This window comes from Mytilus edulis, chromosome 3, assembly GCF_963676685.1.
Source record: "Mytilus edulis chromosome 3, xbMytEdul2.2, whole genome shotgun sequence".
In the NCBI taxonomy this organism is placed as follows: domain Eukaryota; kingdom Metazoa; phylum Mollusca; class Bivalvia; order Mytilida; family Mytilidae; genus Mytilus; species Mytilus edulis.
In genome coordinates, this window is record NC_092346.1 from 58,920,378 (window position 1) to 58,944,218 (window position 23,841).

General features: G+C 33.3%; 3 protein-coding genes across 3 annotated transcripts; 2 read left to right on the forward strand and 1 right to left on the reverse strand.

The window, feature by feature from the left end:
* The first annotated feature begins 1,004 nt into the window (after nt 1-1,004).
* LOC139516944 (uncharacterized) lies at nt 1,005-8,417 on the forward strand. Its single transcript, XM_071307428.1, has 5 exons — nt 1,005-1,091; nt 1,817-2,093; nt 2,582-2,655; nt 3,410-3,566; nt 8,076-8,417. The coding sequence occupies exons 2-5, from the start codon at nt 1,845-1,847 to the stop codon at nt 8,307-8,309; spliced, it is 714 nt and encodes a 237-aa protein (XP_071163529.1). The 5' UTR covers nt 1,005-1,091; nt 1,817-1,844; the 3' UTR covers nt 8,310-8,417.
* Nucleotides 8,418-8,888: 471 nt separating this feature from the next.
* Nucleotides 8,889-14,236, reverse strand: LOC139516945 (perlucin-like). Its single transcript, XM_071307429.1, has 5 exons — nt 14,083-14,236; nt 13,086-13,177; nt 12,187-12,283; nt 10,201-10,432; nt 8,889-8,995 (listed from the first exon to the last, which is right to left on the reverse strand). The coding sequence occupies exons 1-5, from the start codon at nt 14,168-14,170 to the stop codon at nt 8,965-8,967; spliced, it is 540 nt and encodes a 179-aa protein (XP_071163530.1). The 5' UTR covers nt 14,171-14,236; the 3' UTR covers nt 8,889-8,964.
* A 52-nt stretch (nt 14,237-14,288) lies between these two features.
* Nucleotides 14,289-19,223, forward strand: LOC139516946 (perlucin-like). The gene is made up of 5 exons (XM_071307430.1): nt 14,289-14,429; nt 15,751-15,839; nt 16,245-16,341; nt 17,189-17,417; nt 19,159-19,223. Exons 1-5 carry the CDS (start codon nt 14,372-14,374, stop codon nt 19,181-19,183), a joined length of 498 nt encoding a protein of 165 aa, XP_071163531.1. The 5' UTR covers nt 14,289-14,371; the 3' UTR covers nt 19,184-19,223.
* Nucleotides 19,224-23,841: the final 4,618 nt, after the last annotated feature.

Sequence of the window (23,841 nt, forward strand, 5' to 3'; positions counted from 1 at the left end):
GTAATGTTCAAAACTGTGAAAGCTAGATTAAAAGTTATACTCTGAAAATTGAAGAGGAATCTGTCATCGTGTTTTGGAGTAAAAGAGGGGCGAAAGATACCAGATAAAAAAGTCAAACTCATAAATCGAAAATAAACTGACAACGCCATGGCTAAAAATGAAAAAAAAACACAACAGACAAATAATAGTACACAAGAAACAACATAGAATACTAAAGACTGAGCAACACGAACCCCACAAAAAATGGGGGTGGTCGCAGGTGCTCCGGAAGGGTAAGCAGATCCTGCTTCACATGTGGCACACGTCGTGTTGCTCATGTTATTATAAATCCGGTAAATAGTATAAGTCGGTAATATTCATGTTTTCGAGTCTTTGCAATTTTTCTTTCATTCTAAATATTTGTGAATACATGTATGTACTAAAACTAATGATAAATCACAAATATAAACCAGACAAATCAAAAGCAAATCTAAAATATTTGTATTGCTGCGCTTTATCTGAAAGTCACAATAAAACTGTCAAAACAGAGTTAAAGCTCACACTCCATGCACTGTATGTTCAAGAACTATAGTTCGAGCATAATTCTTTGCTCGATTTCTTTCACGATACAACTGTGTATTGAAGATCACAACTTCAGTGTAACATCAAATCATTATAAACTATGTCGATTTAAGAATTATAAATATACTGTAATAGATCAAATACCCGACAATCTCTTCGCAAAATACAGAATATTCATGCGCATTTAAACAACCACGTGTTCACCAAAATGAAGATCTATGAAAATGGAAAATAGTTTCAGTGGATTTCAAACCAATATCGAAAACAGAAAACAGGCCAAAAAGAGATAAGGAAGTAATACACAGTAACAGAAGTTATCTCTAGAACCATAAAAATATAAGAGAATATGCCACAAGCATGAAGGATGATACTTTTCCCAGCTTGAGACAGCACTAAATATACTAGTAATGGAAATGAAAGGATATACTGTGACCAGTGGATCGAACAGCGTCATTTTGGCGGCTATGTGCTATACATAATTTCGTGTTTTATGACGTGGAAGATAAAAACGACAGCTTACGTAAAGAAAGGTAAGACATCATGTTTGGTAATAGGTTATGGCAATTTCCTTTTGAACATGTCCAAAGTATGCGCAATGACAGTAGAGGCGGGAAGCGGGTTCCAAGAGTTTACTTCTCGATTTGAGAAAAGTTTTTTTACTAATAGTAATATCAGTTGCTTGACTTATCTTACAGTTGTGGCCTCTAGTATGCGATATACTCATTTCGAATAAATTGTCTGTTTATATGTTTTACATATATCATGTTTCCATCTTCTAGATTTAAGTGACTCTAAATCAAATGCGAGTGACGGCATCTACGTTATGTATCATGTATTATAAGTTACAGTCAAATAACTTCAATCTACTTATAAAGGTTGGCCTTCTTTTATTTTAAGGGTCCCTATAATTTAGGGGTAGGGTTCATTCATTGTAATGGTTAGGTTAGGGGATGTTTTAGGTTAGGGTTATGTTTGATGGTTAGGGCTAGTGTTATGGCTAGGTATGGGTTAGGGTAAGATTTTATGTTTAGTATAGTTTAGAAATGCTCTATAAGGGTCGGGACCCCTAAAGTAAATACAGTTTCTCAGTGTTGTATATAAATTTTACTAAATAAAACAATTTGAAAGGTTCGACCTGTTGTTGTAAATGATGGAGCTAAAATTGGGTATATAGGCCCTACATCACAAATAGATTTTAATAGGAGCGGTTCTGAAATTCTCAGATTGTGTGCAGGTAGATTTTTTTTTCATTTAGGGATAACATCAAGAAAGATATTTTAAAGATGACAAAAAGTAACATCAAGTGTGACGAAAAGATAAGATTTTTACAGTCTGTGTGTAAAAATAACAAAGTTCTTCCTTTACCAGAAAAAATGCTTCCTACTAATATTATCCAACACAAATCCTTACCAAAAGCAACAGAGAGAAAAGGTAAACGACCAGCACCAAACCCTAGCGTTTATGACTTTCCCGAGGAATACTGGCCATCACCAGACACAGAACTAGTACCTTCAGACATGAGTGCAAATCAGGTAGTACAGTGTATCTATGCTAACTAATAAAACAATATGATTATATGGTTCTCATAATTCCAATAAGTAATTTTTAAGAATCTTTTGAAAATTGTAAAGTCAATCTATATTAGTGGTAAAAAAAAACGTCAATAGTTCGTCGTACTGTAAATAAGGTCAATGGTTGTTTTAAAATATTATTGTAGTTGTAAAAGTAATTTAAAGAAATATTAATAATATTGTTATTTCATTTCATACTTATGTTATACTACATGACTTATAGTAATTATAGATTGTTTTTACGATGCTAAGAAAAACAAACATACTAAAGATAATTAAAATTCATAATATGACAAACTTGGTCAACAGAAAAAAAACCACATGAAAGATAAAAAAAAATATACCAAAAAAATACTTAAATTCTGAAAACTCTCTAAAAAAAGGGAGTATAAGGGACAATTGACAGCCACACAAGATAAAATATTTTATTGTTGTAAAACTATCTTCAGCTATTGATGGAGTGTAGCAGAGAAAAGAGAAGGAAAAGAGAAAACCATTCTAACAGTGCTGTAGAACCTCATTCGTAAGTATGTCCTTTTACTTTCTTGTACTTGGCACTATTTACTGATTGGTTGAAATTTAACAATAGTATTAAAAAAAAGAATTTGTCAGTGATTTTGTTTTTAAATGATTACGTTAAGCTGGAAATAGTATGTTACAGCGTTCAGTAATGTCACATCTAGGACAGCAATCTGATTAAAACTCTGATCCATATTTACTCGTGTGCTCGAATATATAAGGAAATTTACTTATACCTTAATAAGTTATATATGGCATTTTCAGATCACACAAGCTCGAGAAAAACTTGACTTCTTAACAGAGAAATGGAACACAGACACTAATAAAATTCCCCATATTACTAACAAAAGGGTTGTTTTCAAGCTGAATATTCAAACACGATTAACCAAATAAATTTAAGCCTTTTTCGCCATTTATCCAGGAGGTTGTTTTAAAGAAAACTTTTAGCATAAAAAATGCGTAGGTTATTGCATTTAAAATAAATTGAATTGGGTATAACTTAGTTAAAGAAATTCCTGTCCTTATTCTTATCATTACACACCGGTTATAATGTAAGTTTTGAAAATCAGTGGTAAGGATTTATCGAACTTAATAGCTATGAGTTAAATACACTCAACGGCTTCGACTGGAATTGATTTAAGCAAGGACCGTTACATCTAGTCTGTAAATGGAACCTGAGATCGCTCCTTTTTCATTATTTATCTAATTTTGGAAAGTTTTGAACAATGAAAAAAAACACTCAATGTATAATTTTACAGATCGTCTCTAGACCTTTTAAATGCAGTAAGAAGAACTGAACGTTTGCCAATTGTCTTCCTAAAACAGAATCTTTCTATGGTAAAACAAGCACTTAGTTATCCTGATAGTACAATATTTGAACAGAAAATCACAGAGAAGAGAAAGACCTTTGTCAAGGTATTTAACTGGTGATATGCGATTACTCACTGGGGTAAAGCTGATGACCGTATCTGCATTCACGGTCATCCCAAGATGTTGGATGAAAAATTAGGTCAGTTTCTGTATTGTCTGTTAAAGTGTTTCTATATCATTTTCTTTACAAATCATACATTGAAACGATGTAAATTTATAAAAGAATCACTCGGAAATCACTACTTACTTCTGAGAAATGTGCATGAAACGGGAAAGTCGATTTGAAAAAATCGCCAAGATGACCGTAAATCACAATCGAGATGACCGTAACAGAATCAGCGATTCATAACAAGGCTGACCGTAACAGAATCAGCGATTCATAACAAGGCTGACCGTAACAGAATCAGCGATTCATAACAAGGCTGACCGTAACAGAATCAGCGATTCATAACAAGGCTGACCGTAACTGCTTTTAAGATGACCGTAATTTGTAAATGATGACCGTAACTTTTAAAGGATGACCCTCAATTCTAAGAAATATCGGGAATTATTGAACTTGACCTCTAATTTGCCATCAGTAACAACATATAAAAATTTCAAAAGCTTTGGTAAAATGGTTCATGAGAAAATGCACGGACACGACTGGAAACACCATTTTTCAATCTTTCAAGAACCATAACTCCTGAACGGTTGAAGTAAAAATCGTCATTATTGAACTTGACCTCTAATTTGCCATCAGTAACAACATATAAAAATTTCAAAAGCTTTGGTTGAATGGTTCATGAGAAAATGCACGGACACGACTGGAAACACCATTTTTTCAATATTTCAAGAACCATAACTCCTGAACGGTAAAAGTCAAAATCGTCATTATTGAACTTGACCTCCATTTTGTCATCAGTAACAACATATTAAAATTTGGGAAGCTTAGGTAGAACATTTCATGCGTAAAATTTTAAAAGCTTTGGTTGAACGGTTCATGAGTTAATGCACGGACAACATTTGATTGCCGCCCGCCCGCCCGACCGACCGCCCGCCGTACATCCCCAAATCAATAACCGACATTTTTGTCACAAAAATCCGGTTAAAAAGAAGGTAAGGACCGATTTTGGCATCAAATTTCAGGTTCATCTGACGAAAGATTTTGACCACTTTTTAAACACTTAAGTGTCTATTTTATTTGAATTAATTAGTTTATGTGAAAGATTTTAACCGATTTAGTCATTAAAAACGATCCGATTCAAGCTCAAATATGACAAATCTACATGTACCTAATATGACGAAAAATGTCACTTTTCAGATGGTTTTTGGTAAAAATGAAAGTGGCCGCATCCGTGTCCATCCTCAACCTTTATATATATGTTATGTATTATCATAAAATACAACTTGCATTTCAATATTAAGGATGAACACGAATGCGGCCACTTTCGTTTTACACGAAAACCGTATAAAATTTAACTAAAATGCTAGAATTATGAGGATTTCAGTAATTTAGCATGTTTTAATGGTGCTAGTACCGGATATATGTGCATTGTATTGTCAAAAACAGCCCATATTTATGTAGCAGAAGCATTCTACTGTCCAATAAATAACTAAAGGTTTACATTTTAACAATTTTGTAAAACTGCTATATTTTGGGGCCAAAAAGGGGTCTTACTGAACCTACTCCTTTATGAAACATATTTATATCCGCTAACCGAGCCCTTATTGAGTTCGACAAACTCAACAAAAAAGCTTTGAATACAACACGGATATTTCTTAGAATTGATGGTCATCCTATAAAAGTTACGGTCGTCCTATATAAATTACAGTCAGTCTTTACAAATTACGGTCATCCTTTACAAGTTACGGTCATCTTTTTACCAATCACAGTCATCCTTGTTTTATGTTACGGTCATCTTGAAAATATTTTGATTATGATTTACGGTCATCTTAACGATTTTTTCAAATCGAATTTCCCGTTTCATGCACATTTCTCGGAAGTAATTAATGATTTTCGAGTGATTCTTTTATAAATTTACATCGTTTTAATGTATGATTTGTAAAGAAAATGATATAGAAACACTTTAACAGACAATACAGAATCTGACCTAATTTTTCATCCGACATCTTGGGATGACCGTGAATGCAGTTACGGTCATCAGCTTTACCCCAGTAATTACTGTCGGATTTCAAATTAATTGATGTTTCGATGCCGCACCATTTACATGTAAATCATCAATTAAACATTTTCCTTTTTCGTACACAAGTTGGGTTTTACCCCAAATCATCAAAGTATAAAAGAAATAGGTCCACACATAATTTTTTTCAGGTCATATATATATATATATATACTAGAACACACCCGTGATATCGCGGGTCCGTGACTGAATTAAAGTATACCTATGCGCAAGCCTTATTTTAGTATTAGTATTGTCATCTGATAAAGTCATGCCGATTATAAGATACACATTTTTCTCTGCTTTCAAATCTTTCTGTTTGAACCCGTCGAACTGGAACTTATCAATTATTGGTAATATTAATTATTTGGAAAACAAAAGGTCCTGAAATGGAGTATTGTCCTATATTAGTTATGAATAAAGTTGAATTCTTTGATTCGCTGTTTTACGTCACGCCCGCTAACAAATTGAAAACTGTACCTATACGCCTTATTTTTAGTCACAGATTTTTAGTATTCGTCTTGTTATCTTAGAAAGTCTTACTGATCAAAATACTACAATAGGTAGCAATTTGACAATTTAGTAGTGTCAACCCTGCGATTATGACCCGTGTATTTAGCATATTAATCCTGAATACACCGTTTGGTGGTGCGCCTGTCAGATGCGGAACGTACAGATAAGGTAATCGGTAACAGGTGAATATACTATTGGTATCGGTATCGGACTGGACCCGGAACTTCTTAATTATTGGCAATATCAATTACGTGGAAAACAAAAGGGCCTAGATACGGGGCGCCGAATGGGACTCTTGTGGTTTTGTACAAAATTCAATTCTGTCATAACAAAATCATTTTTGTCTTACAAAACTATGTGCTACAGACTTGTTTTGTGAGAACTTCAATTTTGTGATGACAAAATTCATTTGTGTAGACAAAATTCATTTTTGTCATGACAAAATTCATTTTTGTAGACAAAATTCATATTTGTCATGACAAAAGTCAATTTTGTCTAAAAGGTATGCAAATATAAACATATTTGCATACAAAATTGACTTTTGTTACCTGATATGGAAATTAAATCACAAAAGTCAATTGTGTGAGGTAAGATTCAATTTTGTGAGACAAAATTGACTTTTGTGAGACAAAATTGACTTTTGTGAGACAAAATTCAATTTTGTGAGACAAAATTCAATTTTGTCAATTTTGTTGAGACAAAAGTCAATTTTGTTAATTTTGTTGAGACAAAAGTCAATTCTGTCAATTTTGTTGAGACAAAAATCAATTTTGTTGAGACAAAAGTCAATTTTGTTAATTTTGTTGAGACTAAAGTCAATTTTGTTAATTTTGTTGAGACAAAAGTCAATTTTGTTAATTTTGTTGAGACAAAAGTCAATTTGTCAATTTTGTTGAGACAAAAGTCAATTTTGTGACGACAAAATTCATTTTTGTGACGACAAAATTCAATTTTGTAACAACAAAATTGACTTTTATGTGACAAAATTGACTTTCGTGAGACAAAAATCAATTTTGTTGAGACAAAATTCAATTTTGTCAATTTTGTTGAGACAAAAGTCAATTTTGTCAATTTTGTTGAGACAAAAGTCAATTTTGTCAATCTTGTTGAGACAAAAGTCAATTTTGTCAATTTTGTTGAGACAAAAGTCAATTTTGTCAATTTTGTTGAGACAAAATTCATTTTTGTCAATTTTGTGTAACAAAAGTCGATTTTGTATGCAAATTAGTTCACAGAAACCAAACTAAACTAATTTGAATACAAAATTGACTTTTGTCGCCCAATTTTCAAATTAGGTAACAAAATTCAAGTCTGTGTAACAAAAATGAATTTTGTCATGACAAAAGTGACTTTTGTCCGCTGATAGATAATTTTGTATGACAAAATTTTAAATTTGTAGTATGATACAAATTTTGTTAAACTGAACTTATTTTTGTTGAACAAAAGTCACTTTTGTCCGTACAAAATTGAATTTTGAGTACAAAACCACAAGAGTCCCATTCGGCGCCCCGTACTAGAGTGGTGTAATTTTTAATCTACACCTTTGTACTATATTAGTTATATATAAAGTTGAATTCTTTGATTCGTCGTTTTTATGTGATGACGGCTGACAAATTGGACCTCGTAATTTTAGTATTATAGATACATGTATATATATTGAAACCGCTGCAATTCTCATCGACTTGTTCCTTTGTTCATGTCAATCAGGGCTGTTAACGAAGAGTGAAAATCATAGCACCACTCTCTAACTTTAAGTACCGCTATAAAGATGATATCGTGTTTATACCATTTAACTTGACAAAAAAAGCTCCACAGATACAGGATCATACACTTAAGTCTGATTCATATTTCGACTGTTTAAATATGTTTGTTTATATTTTAGACTTTAAAAGAAGTTTTTGCTGAACGAAATATTGGAGACTCCCCTAATATAGACTGTCCAGAGCAGCTGACTAGGGAGATAGGTAGAAGATTAAGACTTTGTTTAATTGGTCCAAGAACATTCAAACCCATACCATGTGCCATCGATATAACAATTGATAACCTCAAGTCTAAAGTTACCGAATCAAGAACCACAAACATATATCAAGAATCAAGTTCAGATGTGTGCGTGTAATAACTGCAATGTACCATCGTTTGGACAAGTGGAGCTTAAGATTTGCACTTCCTCAAACTGGTTGACCTATATTCTGTTTAAACTTCAATAAAACATTTGACGAATTTTTCCATTCTCGATTTTTTTTATTCATTATATAGTTTTATTTCGTATTTGTTGTACCTGCAATTCTGCTAGAAGATAAAAAAAAAAAAAAAAAAAAAAAAAAAAAAAATTGTATTGAAACAGTAATATTGATAAAAAGAAACCTGGTGTATACGCCAATGGAAGATATATAAACATATCAACACACCACATTTACAGATATACCAACAAAATTAAACACAGTCTTGAAAAATTGACCAGCATTTGTCTTAATAAGTTGTGAATAAAGAGGTTTTAACAACATTTAGCATTCAATATTGGTACTAAAATTGATTTTGTGTTTGTTAAATTAAAACAAAACTAAATATATGAGTTGCTACATATATATATAGACCATCATGAAAGCTTATGACCATGCTTCCTGTTGACATTCTGATGGTATTGGTGTTTTCCTTGTTGAAGGCCTTATTGTTACATATAATCAGAAGGCAGTAAGTCTATATATAAAAATTTATATATTTGTTTTGTTTTTATGACTTGTAAGCGACCATATGATGATTAAGTCCGCCCTTTATCCAATGATCTGCTGTCCTGTAGCCGCCCTGAAAAAGATATAAATATTGATTTTGTTATCAGTAAATTAAAAGCAAACTAAATATTACTAGTAGGTTATACATATACACATTCATGGATCTACAATCTGTCGATACCTGTAACTTGGCATTGCACAAGGTCATGTTTTTCTTTGGCTGTTTATGACGTCTTTACACTAAACCCATTGGATGTTGGATGTGTACGGATTGATAGTTTAGTCTTAGATGCATGATTTGTTTTATTAGTTGTTAGTGGCTTTGAACTAGCAGTCAGATAACTACGAGTACTCTCAGATCTGTTCCTAGTGTCTTTTTTTGTCGGGATGTACAAGTACCCGGCCACGTCCTCTTGTATTTGTGTCCATCTGATGAGTTAAGCCTTTTACAACTGATTTTTATAGTTCGTTCTTATGTTGTACTGTTATACCAGTGTCCCAGGTTAGGGGGAAGGTTGGGATCCCGCTAACATGTTTAACCCCGCCACATTATTTAAGTATGTGCCTGTCCCAAGTCAGGAGCCTGTAATTCAGTGGTTGTCGTTTGTTTATGTGTTACATATTTGTTTTTCGTTCATTTTTTTTTATATAAATAAGGCCGTTAGTTTTCTCGTTTGAATTGTTTTACATTGTCTTATCGGGGCCTTTTATAGCTGACTATGCAGTATGAGCTTTGCTCATTGTTGAAGGCCGTACGGTGACCTATAGTTGTTAATGTCTGTGTCATTTTGGTCTCTTGTGGACAGTTATCTCATTGGCAATCATACCACATCTTCTTTTTTATATAAAAAAATAAATTAAGTAGGTCCAGTTTTCGTTTGTTGATGTGGTTCATAAGTGTTTCGGTTTCCCGTTTTTTTTTATAATAGATTAGACAGTTTCTTTTCCTGTTTTAATGGTTTTACAATTGTCCTTTAAGAACCCCCAAATTCACCAGTGTAAAACCATTCAAACAAGAAAAGCAACTGCGGCTTTATAGCTTGTTGTTTGGTGTGAGCGTACGTCCGTGTGGAAGGACGTACTTTGACCTAATTTGGTTTATTTTTATAAATTGTGACTTGGATGGATACTGTGTCATTGGCACTCATACCACATCTTCTTATATCTATCTTTAACCTACTTCACGATGACATGAAGATGACATGATATTTTAAAGATAACTTTTAATCAAATCTCTAAAGTTAAAAAAAAATCGAACACATGAATTCCAAAACTTACGGTTTTTCGCAAAGGAAATTTGCCTGGCGATCACACCGTTCGTCATTCCAGTTATAATTTTCGTGGTGAAGGAGATCCATACAATCTTCTCCGAGGTTTCCACTCGAGTTTGGCTCTCCTGGCCACCAATGAGTGAATTCCTGTTGGTTGATGGACACTCCAGTTTTTACCCACTGCCATTCTCCTTCTACTAAAGAATCTGTACCTCCTATCCACACACCATCGGACATACCTTTATATATTCATAATAAACGTAAGTGACATTTTTCCCCCAAATTTCGATCACAACTAGTGATTTTCACTAGATTATGGAACTGAACTTTTTTATAAAGCTAGAACAAAATAACAGATTTTTTTCTCGAAATGACATTTAATCGATTTTGTTGATAGGGTTATCATACAAGTGAAAGGATATATATGACGGAAATGAGTTGATTCTTTCCCTTCAAATAATACAGGATCACATTCATTACCATGACAAACTTACAAAACACGAAGTGTATAGGAATTTTTCTTCCCATTTCCACCTTGAATATTGAGCAACGTACAGTGTACGGACTTTTATTGGTAGCAACGAATTGTTACAACAAATACAAATCATCGCACTGTACGTCGAATGTTTGGACGTCAAACATACTTGCTAAAGTTTTGTTAAGTTTGGTAAACCACAGAATACAGGGCTCACGTGTACCCTGCCCGCAACATATCTCTTAAACGGTAAATGTCCGCTGTCAATACGTTCAGGTATTTCACATCCAAAATTTTATGGAAATATTCTTTATAAAGCACAAAAATGTCAGTATTCTCCTCAGAAACTAACAAAACCTTTAAATAGACTTATTAAAAGGGGATATAGTTACGATACTGTTGTCAGGTCATTAAAAATTGCATATTTTGGCTTTAACATTGATTCACTGATAGGGTCTTTGCATCGGAACTAAACACATTTATTTCTAAAAAACAGTTGTTGGCATGACACGGGTTATGTTCTTCTCATATATTTTATGATAGTATGATACTAAACCCCTAACGGGAGGGATTGTACCTGATATTCATATGATGAAGACATAATCTTTCAATCAGTTGAATTGAGGTCTGGAGCTGGCTTGTCAGTTAACTGCTAGTAGTCTGTTGTTATTTATGTATTATTGTCATTTTATTTATTTTCTTTTGTTACATCTTTTGACATCAGACTCGGACTTCTCTTGAACTGAATTTTAATGTGCGTATTGTTATTCTTTTACTTTTCTACATTGGCTAGAGGTATAGGGGGAGGGTTGAGATCTCATAAACATGTTTAACCCCGCCGCAATTTTGCGCCTGTCCCAAGTCAGGAGCCTCTGGCCTTTGTTAGTCTTGTATGATTTTAAATTTTAGTTTCTTGTGTATAATTCGGAGTTTAGTATGACGTCCATTATCACTGTACTATTATGCATATTTTAGGGGCCAGCTGAAGGACACCTACGGGTGCGGGAATCCTCGCTACATTGAAGACCCATTGGTTGCCTTCGGCTGTTGTTTGCTCTATGGTCGGGTGGTTGTCGCTTTGACATATTCACCATTTCCTTTCTCAATTTTATTGATCTTTTGATTAAGGTTCAGTGTGCTTCAATTTGTTTTAAATTCATAACATTGATTTTTTAGGGGAAACTTTGTTTAATTCTTGATCCTGATTCAGCCAAATTGTTCATTTTTGTCCCCAAAAAGTAATTTCGATAGTACTGTACTATAAAAATAAACTTGCGTCGAATGAGTGAAAATAAGAATCTCAACCCATTGCTAGAGAAACGCAAGTACGGGAAAATGTTTCAAAATATCAAATATAATTTCAGTTTTATCGTGATTAAAGCTATAATGATTAATGATTGTTGGTTGCTATTACATGTATATACTTTTTCTTAAATATTTGATGTCGAACATGCTAGATGTTCAAAATGTACAAATGAATACCCTATAAGAAGAAGATTGATATTCGGAGAGCTTTACCTGACTTGAATTCCCTTCTAAGAAAACCTTCTACAAAGTTCTGTTCTCTTGCTGTTTCAATTATTGCCAAATCGGAACCAAACACTTGGCAATACATCTGTGATAAAACAACAGATTTATATACACACATATATAATCATTAACACATCTGATTTAATCTAATGTTATCACGGAAATAGTAATTAAAGCATAAGGGAGCTACAATTTGATTTTTATGGGGGCTTGGATGAAATTTGGAAAAAAGGCAGGACATGCAGGAGTTATGAGTAAAAAATGGGAGATGAACAACTTTGCGGAAAAAAGGCAGGATGACAGTGTATGTAAAAAATGTCAGGATAAACTAATAAAAAAATGCAGGAGCGAATAAAATAAAAATAAAAAGACAGGAGAAGATTACATTAAAAAAAATGCAGAACAACATTTTTCGTCCTAGCTCTCTCTATTAAAAACCAAATGGAAGATCCCTAAACAGAAGAAGAACCGTTACCATACAACAGTAAATATTAATGTCAAAATGTCCGGCTTGAGATTTTTGTTTTTCGGTTACTGTCGTGCACGATATTTTCAGAAATAAAAAAATGAACTTTGAAATAATACTAAGGAAAAGGTTAATGTATTTTAGAACTATAAACCATTAATACATGTTAAATAAATATAACGGTACTAATAAAGATAGGATGAGGATAACTTTTTAAAATTTGTCTGGCATTCATGACTGAAACAAATATAGAGAACACTAAACCGACCTCTTTTACAATTGGTCACTAACTTGACAACTTATTCCCAAACAATTTAAAGGAATCGAAAATAAAATGTATACAGCAGTTCATATGAATATTTAGTATTGGTTACATAATAATAAATTAGCATATATATATATTATGTATCTTAAAACTTGCAAATGCCTCGGCCCATGACGCTTTGGTGGAAGCATACAATTTATAGCAGGAATCGTCATGCCTCATATAACCATTAGGACAATCGCAAACAGCTAAAACATAAAAAAACAAAAAAACCGCTAATATGGATGTTTTGATAATTACGTACATTTTGTAATTAAATTAGATTAATTTATTTTTGTTTTCTTGGAAAATTAATTCATCATATTATGAGTTATATATATGCTGTATTTGTTCTTTCAAGAACACATCTTTGGGGTAATTGAACCAATTGTAAAATATAGCTGGCAATCAATGCTTTGAATTTACATGTTTGCCAAGTTACATTTGGAAAATATATTATTGAAAGAGTTAACTTAAGCCTCGGTCACACCTTACCGGATAGCACGAACGGATGAAAATAAAAGTTGTCCGTTGACAAATTGTTATTCGTTGGCAGTCCGTAGATGTACTGACCAAATTAAACAGATGCGTAACGAATGCATAACGGACACACAACGGACATGTAACGTACGAGAAACGGAAACGTACCCGACAGAACGGATGTCGAACGTACACCCAACGGACGAGTACCTCATAAAACAGACACCTAACGGAAGCGTATTGGATAAAACGGATGAACAAGATATACAGAAAAATTAAAGGCGACAATAATAATACATGTAAATCGCATAAATTTTCATAATGTTTCTGTGTAAGCGGTTTTGGTTTGTTCTTCAAAATGTCGCCAAAAGGGCAGCGTCTTGCCTGAATAAGAGCTGCTTGATAGTGAGGACGTGTCCTTCCTCTAAGATCGATTATGAATAATAAGAATTTATGAACCTCAAGAAATCTGACATACCAATAATTGGCATTCCGTTCGTGCTATCCGTTAAGGTGTGACCAAGGCTTTAGAAGTAAACGATTGACAAAATGTTAACGTTAAGTTTATGACCAAAAAAAAACCCCAAGCATTCAATATTTTAAAAATCTCCAGTACAAGATAAAAGAATCTTACCATTCACAACAAACAGTCCAAGTATTGTAAGCGTGGCAATCAATGTCATGTTCAGTTCAATAATGTGGAAATAAAGTAGAATATACATTAGATAACCTGTGACCTTGGACACAGAAACACCGATCTTAAAAGTAAACTGTTCATGTACTTTGACTAGGGATCGTAACGGACAAAAATAACTGCGTTCTCAAATACGTTACTAGACGTTTAGAGGATATTTTGAGAGATTTGTCCGTATTCAGTATAAATCTTCGAACGACAAAAATTGTGATAGCCTGGATCCATAGAAATGTTGAAGAAATGTTTGTCAGTTTTTATCACTCTTGCTGTTCTCGGATCACCATTAGGTAAGTTCAATTTCTGTACACAAAATATTCTGAATATAATTATCTAAACTATCGTTCCCTGTATGAAATTGAGTTTCAATTTATTGACATGTAAAAGGTGCATTTATAGGCACTCTTACATGTAGTTAATATGCACAATACATACCAGGCCATACGTCATACTAAACTCCAAAAATTAAACACATAAATGAGCTAAAATTTAAAAAAAAACACACAAGACTAACAAAGACAGACCAGGAGCTCCTGACTTGGGACAGGCGTAAAAATGCGGCGGAGTGAAACATGTTTTGTGAGAATTCAACCCTCGCGCTATACATTGTACCTCTGGCAAATGTAGAATAAAGGAATCAAAACTTGTTGATACATTTGTCTTAAATAAAGTATACAGAAATAACAATAAACTACATATTTAATCAAATAATTTTCACATTCAATGACAAAATCAGACTTTACAGCTTTTCTCTATTCCACAACTTTGGTTTTACACCGTTACTTTTCAAATACAATTTTAGAGAATGGTCTGTATCATATAATCTTCTTGTTCAATTTTATTAAATCAACAGTTAATTTATTATTGATCTCTGCTTCGGAAATTTCTTCTAAAATCAAGGATCATTATAAAGCTTTATTTCGCTGACCTAGAGTTTTTAAGGTCATTTGTCGCCGAATTTGAACTTTTTCATTTGCCTTTTTCCCTTTCTTATTATTGGTATGTCCAGAGTCATATATGTGTATATATGTCATATATGTTTCTTGTATGTCACAGTGGCAAAACTTTTTTTTTCTAATGATTTATTTTCTCGCCATTCATCTGTTTATAGTCATAGTGGGGGTTCCTTCTAAAAACTATTGCGTCTGAAATTATCGTATACATGCTAATAATTTATTATTTATTACGAGATATGCCTTACGGCAAAGCGACATCTTTTTGTGGGGTGTTCGTTTAGGGGAGTTATCTTTTCAAATTCTTATCTTCTGATCACCAGACGACGAGAACAATATGGGAACCAGAATAGAAAATTCATACGATTATCTCGCCTTGAAATGTCCGTAATTCTTGTACATGTAACCCTGAACGTACTCTTGACTAATGCCCTAGTTTACCGTTATGAATGCAGTAATACAAACATTGCATCATCGATAATATAAAGAGAACGCAGAAAATAGTGAAAATATTGTATAGACGGGATAAATTCACGGTATATTAAAAGCAAAACGGACCGGAAGCAACGGACAAAAAGCAAAAGTGTCGGACAAAAAGCAACGAACAAAAAGCAAAAGCAACTTCTTTTGTTACAACTCTTCAAATTTCTCTTTGTAGTACTTTCTGAATGTCCAGGTGGTTTCGTCCATAATGGAGATTCGTGTTACTTGTTTTCAATTCTTCGAGTCTCCTGGATACAAGCCATGGTAATATATTTGATATGTACATGATCTAAAAACAAGAATCATATCATTTTTAAAGATTTGGTAATTGTTGTTTCATGACTCATTGCCAGATTCTATGTCTGGTTTATTCACTGTTTTCCTCTTGACACATCACATTTTAACACCAAATTTTCGGCAATAACGATTGATAAAAAAAACCAACAAAGAAACAACCAAATTGTTATCATTAAAGTCTTATTAATCTATTATCTCAAACACTGGATCATACTCCAAATGACAGTCGCTGTTGAAAATCTTTTTAAATTTGAAATTAACGTGAACTGCTTGATTCTTGGATTATGACGGTCCAGATGATGAGTAATTTTTTTGGAGAACCTTTTACTTACACTACAAAAACGTAATTATAATTATGATTAATTATTTCAGAAATTTTGTGAAATTTACCAGGGAGAATTAGCAGTTATCGAGACAGAAGCAGAACAACTCTTTCTTGAAAGTTACCTTAATTCAACGTGGAAAAATGGTAATTTAATATATATCCGCCCTTTCAAGTTTATCAAAGGAGTAGGTCCGGTAAGGACCGATTTTGGGATCAAATTTCAGGTTCATCTGACGAAAGATTTTTGACCACTTTTTAAACACTTAAGTGTCTATTTCATTTGATTCAATTAGTTTATGTGAAAGATTTTAACTGATTTAGTCATTAAAAACTATCCGATTCAAGCTCAAATATGAAAAATCTACCAAATATGCCGAAAAATGTCACTTTTCAGATGGTTTTTGTCAAAAATGAAAATGGCCGCATCCGTGTTCATCCTCAACCTTTATATATGTTATGTATTATCATCAAATGCAACTTACATTTCAATATTAAGGATGAACACGAATGCGGCCACTTCCGTTTTACGCGGAAACCGTCTTAAATTTAACTAAAATGCTAGAATTGTGAAGATTTCAGTAATGTAGAATGACTTAATGGTGCTACTACCCGATATATGTACATGGTATTGTCAAAAACAGCCCATATGTATGTAGCCGAAGCATTCTTCTGTCCAATACATAACTAAAAGTTTACATTTTGACAATTTTGTAAAACTGCCTTATTTGTGGGCCAAAAAGGGGTCTTACTGGACCTACTCCTTTAATAATTAATCGTAAGATTTTATATATATTTTGTGAATTTTCAATTACTTGCGATTGCATTTTTTATCTTCTTTTTTATTTATGCTCCCGATATTTCTTTCCAAATTCCAGCCTAATCGTGTCTGATGAATCCGATTCGTTTGGAAAAAGGTCATTATGCATGATATTTGGTAAAAAATGTTGTTATTAAACATTGATTATTTTTAACTACTTGTTATATGAAACAGCAAATCAGACTAATGTTTGGATTAGTGGTACCGACTTGCTAGTGGACGGCGAGTGGATCTGGGCTAAGGAAGGGAGGTCAATCGATTATTTTAGATGGGCTCCAGGACAACCAGACAGTGCTAGCATGAACTTGGGTGGAGAAGATTGTATCGAATTAGTTCGTGGTAGCAACTTCATGTGGAATGATGCGCCTTGCCAAAAGCATATCAACTTTGTCTGTGAACGCCCGTGAGTTTCGTTTTATATATCATGACATATCAACTTTGTCTGTGGACGCCCGTGAGTTTCGTTTTATATATCATAACATATCAACTTTGTCTGTGAACGCCTGTAAGTTTCCTTTTATATATCATGACATATCAACTTTGTTTGTGAACGCCCGTGAGTTTCGTTTTATATATCATGACATATCAACTTTGACTGTGGACGCCCGTTAGTTTCGTTTTATATATCATAACATATCAAGTTTGTCTGTAAACGCCCGTAAGTTCCTTTTATATATCATGACATATCAACTTTGTCTGTGAACGCCCGTGAGTTTCGTTTTATATATCATGACATATCAACTTTGTCTGTGGACGCCCGTGAGTTTCGTTTTATATATCATAACATATCAAGTTTGTCTGTGAACGCCCGTAAGTTTCCTTTTATATATCATGACATATCAACTTTGTTTTTGAACGCCCGCGAGTTTCGTTTTATATATCATAACATATCAAGTTTGTCTGTAAACGCCCGTAAGTTCCTTTTATATATCATGACATATCAACTTTGTCTGTGAACGCCCGTGAGTTTCGTTTTATATATCATGACATATCAACTTTGTCTGTGGACGCCCGTGAGTTTCGTTTTATATATCATAACATATCAAGTTTGTCTGTGAACGCCCGTACGTTTCCTTTTATATATCATGACATATCAACTTTGTTTTTGAACGCCCGCGAGGTTTGTTTTATATATCATGACATATCAACTTTGTCTGTGGACGCCCGTTAGTTTCGTTTTATATATAATAACATATCAAGTTTGTCTGTGAACTCCCGTTGGTGTCCTTTTATATATCATGACATATCAACTTTGTCTGTGAACGCCCGTAAGTTCCTTTTATATATCATGACATATCAACTTTGTCTGTGGACGCCCGTGAGTTTCGTTTTATATATCATAACATATCAAGTTTGTCTGTGAACGCCCGTTGGTGTCCTTTTATATATCATGACATATTAAGTTTGTCTGTGAACGCCCATAAGTTTCCTTGTATATATCATGACATATCAACTTTGTCTGTGAACGCCCGTAAGTTTCCTTTTATTTATCATGACATATCAACTTTGTCTGTGAACGCCCGTAAGTTTCCTTTTATATTTCATGACATATCAACTTTGTCTGTGAACGCCCGTAAATCTCCTTTTATATATCATGATATTTAAAAATCAATTAGAATTTTTTTCTACTTTGTTGAATATTGTTATATTCATAAGTTGTTTCAGAATGGTCCTTTTGAAATTCTAATCGTGTATTTTGTAGTAATTGTATAAGGGAATCGGATTTTAAAAGTATTGCTGTGAAAATATCAAATATTCTCATAGTAAGTTTACGTTCGGATTAACAAATAATTGAAAAACAAAATATTAAATGTAATTATTGGAAGAAGATGTTAATACGGTTAGATATTATGAAATGTGTACCAATCAAGTACTAATTTCCTCCTTTACTAATTTGTTTATCACAATTAGTTTGCATCTTTGTCAGATAGGTACCTTGTATTACATCAAATGCATAGTTGCATACTTTATTATCATATTGTCAAAGTTTCACATCTGTTATGGGAAAATTGAATAAAATGGACACAAGAAACACAATACTGTTTATAACCAATACAACCAAAATTATTTATACATCATCAGTAATATATAGATCTTATGATAATTTGCATCTAATCAAACAAGCTATACATCTTTTTTTCCAGATTTATGGTATCAGCGGACTCATAATTTATCACTGGACAGTCTATTATATGCATTTCCAAAGACTGTATATCATATGAAAGAAATAAAATATTGAAATCAAAATTGTAGTTTGAATGTACACCAAGTATATTGGTGGTTATATCACAGATTAATGCCAATATAAAAAAGAAGATGTGGTATGATTGCCAATGAGACAACTATCCACAAGAGACCAAAATGACACAGACATTAACAACTATAGGTCACCGTACGGCCTTTAACAATGAGCAAAGCCCATACCGCATAGTCAGCTATAAAAGGCCCCAATATGACAATGTAAAACAATTCAAACGAGAAAACTAACGGCCTTATTTATATAAAAAAATCAACGAAAAAAAATTGTCTAGTGTACTTAAAAGAGGGACGAAAGATACCAAAGGGACAGTCAAACTCATAAATCTAAAACAAAACTGACAACGCCATGGCTAAATTTGAAAAAAGACAAACAGAAAAACAATAGTACACATGACACAACATAGAAAACTAAAGAATAAACAACACGAACCCCACCAAAAACTAGGGGTGATCTCAGGTGCTCCGGAAGGGTAAGCAGATCCTGCTCCACATGTGGCACCCGTCGTGTTGCTTATGTGATTACAAATCCGGTAAATAGTCTAATTCGGTAGGTCAAATTCATGAAAGGGAAGGGGATTGTAGTTACGACGTAAGGAACATATCATTTGTGAAACGGTTATTCCATAACGGTCAACCAACTCGTGATGGCGTCCGTAAAATTTACGAAGGGATGATTTCAACTTCACCATTTGGAACTCTTGGTTTAATAGCTTCCTTGTAAGCAGTAACCCTCTATCAAGAAAATCATGATAGGAAATGCAAGCACGGGAATATCGTATCAATTGGGAGATATATATATATACAGGTGCTGCTGGAATGTTGCTACTTAGAAATGGAAAGTTCACAATTGGAAAGCTGAAATCATCTCTTTTGTCGTAAAGTTTTGTTTTCAACCGACCCTCATTGTCAATTTCTAGATGTGAGTCAAGATATGAAGCCGACTTAACTGTATCTGTAGTATCCTTTATCTCAAATTCGATGGGATAGATGCGTTCCACATAGTCACCAAATTTTGAATTGTTTAGTGAAAGAACGTCATCTATATAGCGGAAAGTAGAGTTAAAGGATATTGCTAACTTCTTATCTTTCTTCCTAAGAAGTTGCTGCATGAAGTCAGCCTCATAATAATAAAGAAACAAGTCGGCAAGTAGAGGGGCACAGTTTGTTACCATTGGGATGCCGACAGTCTGTTGAAAAACACGTCCTCCGAACGTTACAAATATGTTGTCAATCAAGAAATCAAGCATCTTGATAATATCGGTTTCAGATAATTTTTTGTTTGAATCAGAGTGATTCTTTACAAAGTATGATTTATCCCTCCCTAAGACAAGATACTTGTATCTACGTTGGCCATTCTTTTTTATGAAGCAAAGTAAATAAATACCAACTCTTTTAATTTGTCTTTTAGTTTGGAATGTGGAATACTTTAGTACTTGTGTAAAGAGTAGAAAAGTCAAATGTTTTAATATTGTTACAAGATGAAAGAGAGTTAGATTGTATGTACTCTAAAAGATCTTTGGAATTTTTAAGTATCCACATCTTAAATGATACTTAAATTGACACAAATCGTGATGTGTAAAGAGTAGAAAAGTCAAATGTTTTAATACTGTTACAAGATGAAAGAGAGTTAGATTGTATGTACTCTAAAAGATCTTTGGAATTTTTAAGTATCCACATCTTAAATGATACTTAAATTGACACCAATCGTGAGGCACTCCAATATCTAATTTCATTTCCGTGTATGTCCGTGTAATTCCGTTGATTTGTACGTTTCATTATAATTCGTTATTTTAATTGGCTGACTGCAACAATCGCGATGCAGTCGAATATTTTTTTTATATTTCCTCCAATCTAAATAAAATAAAGGTCTCTGATTTCGTTGTTCCGGCTTATCTGCCAATAAAAACTGATCGCCACAAAGTAGAATAATAGTGTTGAAAGTGGCGTTAAAACACAAATCAACCAATCTATCAATCAATCAATTTAATCCGTTATTATCTTATAACAAGAGTGCACACACTGAAATATCTCGCCTTCTTAACTTATCATTGACATTATGTTGATAGTCCTAAGCATAAAGCTTTATTAAAAACGGTCACATAAACTTAACATTAACCAAGATAACTAAACAAAGACCAATGAACCATGAAAATGAGGTCAAGGTCAGATGAACCATGCCAAGCAGACATGTACAGCTAACAATGCTTCCATATAACAAATATTATTAATAGTTGACCTATTACTAATAGTTTAAGAAAAATAGACCAAAACACAAAAACTTAACACTGAGCAATGAACCGTGAAAATGAGGTCGAGGTCAAATAAAACCTGCACGACTGACATATAGATCATAAAATATTTCCATACACCAAATATAGTTGACCTATAGCATATCGTATTGTTCACTGATCCATGAAATGAGGTCGAGGTCAAGTGAAAACTGTCTGACAGGCATGAGGACCTTGCAAGGTACGCACATACCAAATATAATTATCCTATTACTTATAATAAGAGAAAATTCAACATTACAAAAAATCTTAACTTTTTTTTCAAGTGGTCACTGAACCATGAAAATGAGGTCAAGGACATTTGACATGTGACTGACGGAAACTTCGTAACATGAGGCATCTATATACAAAGTATGAAGCATCCAGGTCTTCCACCTTCTAAAATATAAAGCTTTTAAGAAGTTAGCTAACGCCGCCGCCGCCGGATCACTATCCCTATGTTGAGCTTTCTGCAACAAAAGTTGCAGGCTCGACAAAAACGAACACGCGAGTTAATATAGATATAAGAAGATGTGGTATGAGTGCCAATGAGACAACTCTTCATCCAAGTCACAATTTATAAAAGTAAACCATTATAGGTCAAAGAACAGTCTTCAACACGATGAATTGGCTCACACCGAACAGCAAGCTAGGTCTAAATTTTAATCAGATTGCATTTCCACATAAGATACAACAGCTATGATCGCACGTGCTATCCGTTAAAATGTTGAAATAATGCTTTGAAAAAAAGTTTGGTATAACGTAATTTAGCGCCATACTGACAAGCGTCGTAAAAAATCAAGGAATGTGGCTTTTATTGAAAAATCAAGCACATGGACCCCTATTTTTTTTCTTTTGAAATCAATCAAGTACTGTGTCATTCAAGACCACTCCGCCAAAAGGTCAAGAAAAAAAAATCAACGATGAAATTTTTTCTGCACTTCCGAATAGTCACAAAAATATAATCAATTTCTTTATTTCGAATATAGCAATCTAAATTTGGAATAAAATAATCTGTTTCAACCTTAAACTTGTTTCAGCATGTTGATGCCATGGATCAAGGGAACATTTTACAAAAAAAACGGTTAAGTTATGGCTTTTCCTTCGAAAGTATTGTTACTTTCTTTAAAAGTCCTTATTTATGAAATTTCAGGGATTTTCTTCCAAATATGCAAATTACGAACCAAATTATCACAAAAAGTAAGTCATGAAGGTACTTTTTTCTTTGCATATTTCAAAAGTACACATTGAAATTGACTTTTTACCAAAATTTCAAGAAGAAATCAACGAGGGATCTCTACTTTATCGTATGCCCTTAATTTCTCATACAAAATGTGCTTTTGTCAACACTTTTACACCCGCTCCGTATAAAATTACAAAAAGAAGCATTCGATTATTATAACATGAAAAAGTGTACATTGTCACAGACTATAGTTTCTTGCGACCAAGGGTGCGACAAGTATTTGTAATGTGTCATCTCTTTTGGTATTTAAAAAAAAGGAGATGCGGTATGATTGCCAATGAGACAACTCTCCACAAGATACCAAAATGACTCAGAAATTAACAACTCTATGATAAGTCACCGAATGGCCTTCAACAATGATGAAAAGCCCATGCCGTATAGTAAGCTATACAAGGCCCCGAAATGACAATGTAAAACAATTTAAACGAGAAAACTAACGGCCTAAATGATTGTTTTTCAGGACGCTCGAATGAGTAATGAAATCAACAATATAGAATACAAAAATTAGAATAGATCTAAGATGGACCCTCATTTTAAAACATAGAAGATATTCCGATCTTTTCACATTCATCCTGATTTGTTTTAATATAATATGAATAATTGTACATTGCATGAGTTTTAGAAGGTTTAGACAGTAGAGTACCTGACATCACGGATTGTTTATGTACAGAAAATTAAAAAAAAAAAAAACCCAAGAGACTAAAAAAAGATTGCCAGCATGCTTGCTTTGAAATTCAATTTAGAAAAAAAATTTAAAAAATGGCAGTATACACCTAGAGATTTCCAAACACCTGCGTAAATGGAGCGAACAAATTGACATGGTAAAAACTTTAGTGTAGTAACATCCAAAAGAGGAACAAAAATAGAATTGGAAATGCAAGATCTGCATTTCACTGAACTCGGGGAAAACACCACAATTCATTCGATAAGACTAAAAATACTTATACCCCTATACATACTTAGCTACATGTAAATACATTCATTGATTTAGGATTTACCATACTAGGTTAGTCATACATCTATGGATAGATGTCTGGAATGAGTTTCACAAAAATAAA

Excerpts from the sequence above, each read along its gene's own strand:
- LOC139516946 (XM_071307430.1), top strand. The coding sequence starts at position 14,372 with ATGTTGAAGAAATGTTTGTCAGTTTTTATCACTCTTGCTGTTCTCGGA. Across the intron at positions 15,840-16,244 it reads TCTCCTGGATACAAGCCATG|AAATTTTGTGAAATTTACCA; the intron begins GTAATATATTTG and ends TAATTATTTCAG. Across the intron at positions 16,342-17,188 it reads TAATTCAACGTGGAAAAATG|CAAATCAGACTAATGTTTGG; the intron begins GTAATTTAATAT and ends TATATGAAACAG.
- LOC139516945 (XM_071307429.1), bottom strand. The coding sequence starts at position 14,170 with ATGTATATTCTACTTTATTTCCACATTATTGAACTGAACATGACATTG. Across the intron at positions 10,433-12,186 it reads TAGAAGGGAATTCAAGTCAG|GTATGTCCGATGGTGTGTGG; the intron begins GTAAAGCTCTCC and ends GAATATATAAAG. Across the intron at positions 8,996-10,200 it reads AATTTCCTTTGCGAAAAACC|GGCGGCTACAGGACAGCAGA; the intron begins GTAAGTTTTGGA and ends TATCTTTTTCAG.
- LOC139516944 (XM_071307428.1), top strand. The coding sequence starts at position 1,845 with ATGACAAAAAGTAACATCAAGTGTGACGAAAAGATAAGATTTTTACAG. Across the intron at positions 2,094-2,581 it reads CAGACATGAGTGCAAATCAG|CTATTGATGGAGTGTAGCAG; the intron begins GTAGTACAGTGT and ends AACTATCTTCAG. Across the intron at positions 3,567-8,075 it reads AGAGAAAGACCTTTGTCAAG|ACTTTAAAAGAAGTTTTTGC; the intron begins GTATTTAACTGG and ends TTTATATTTTAG.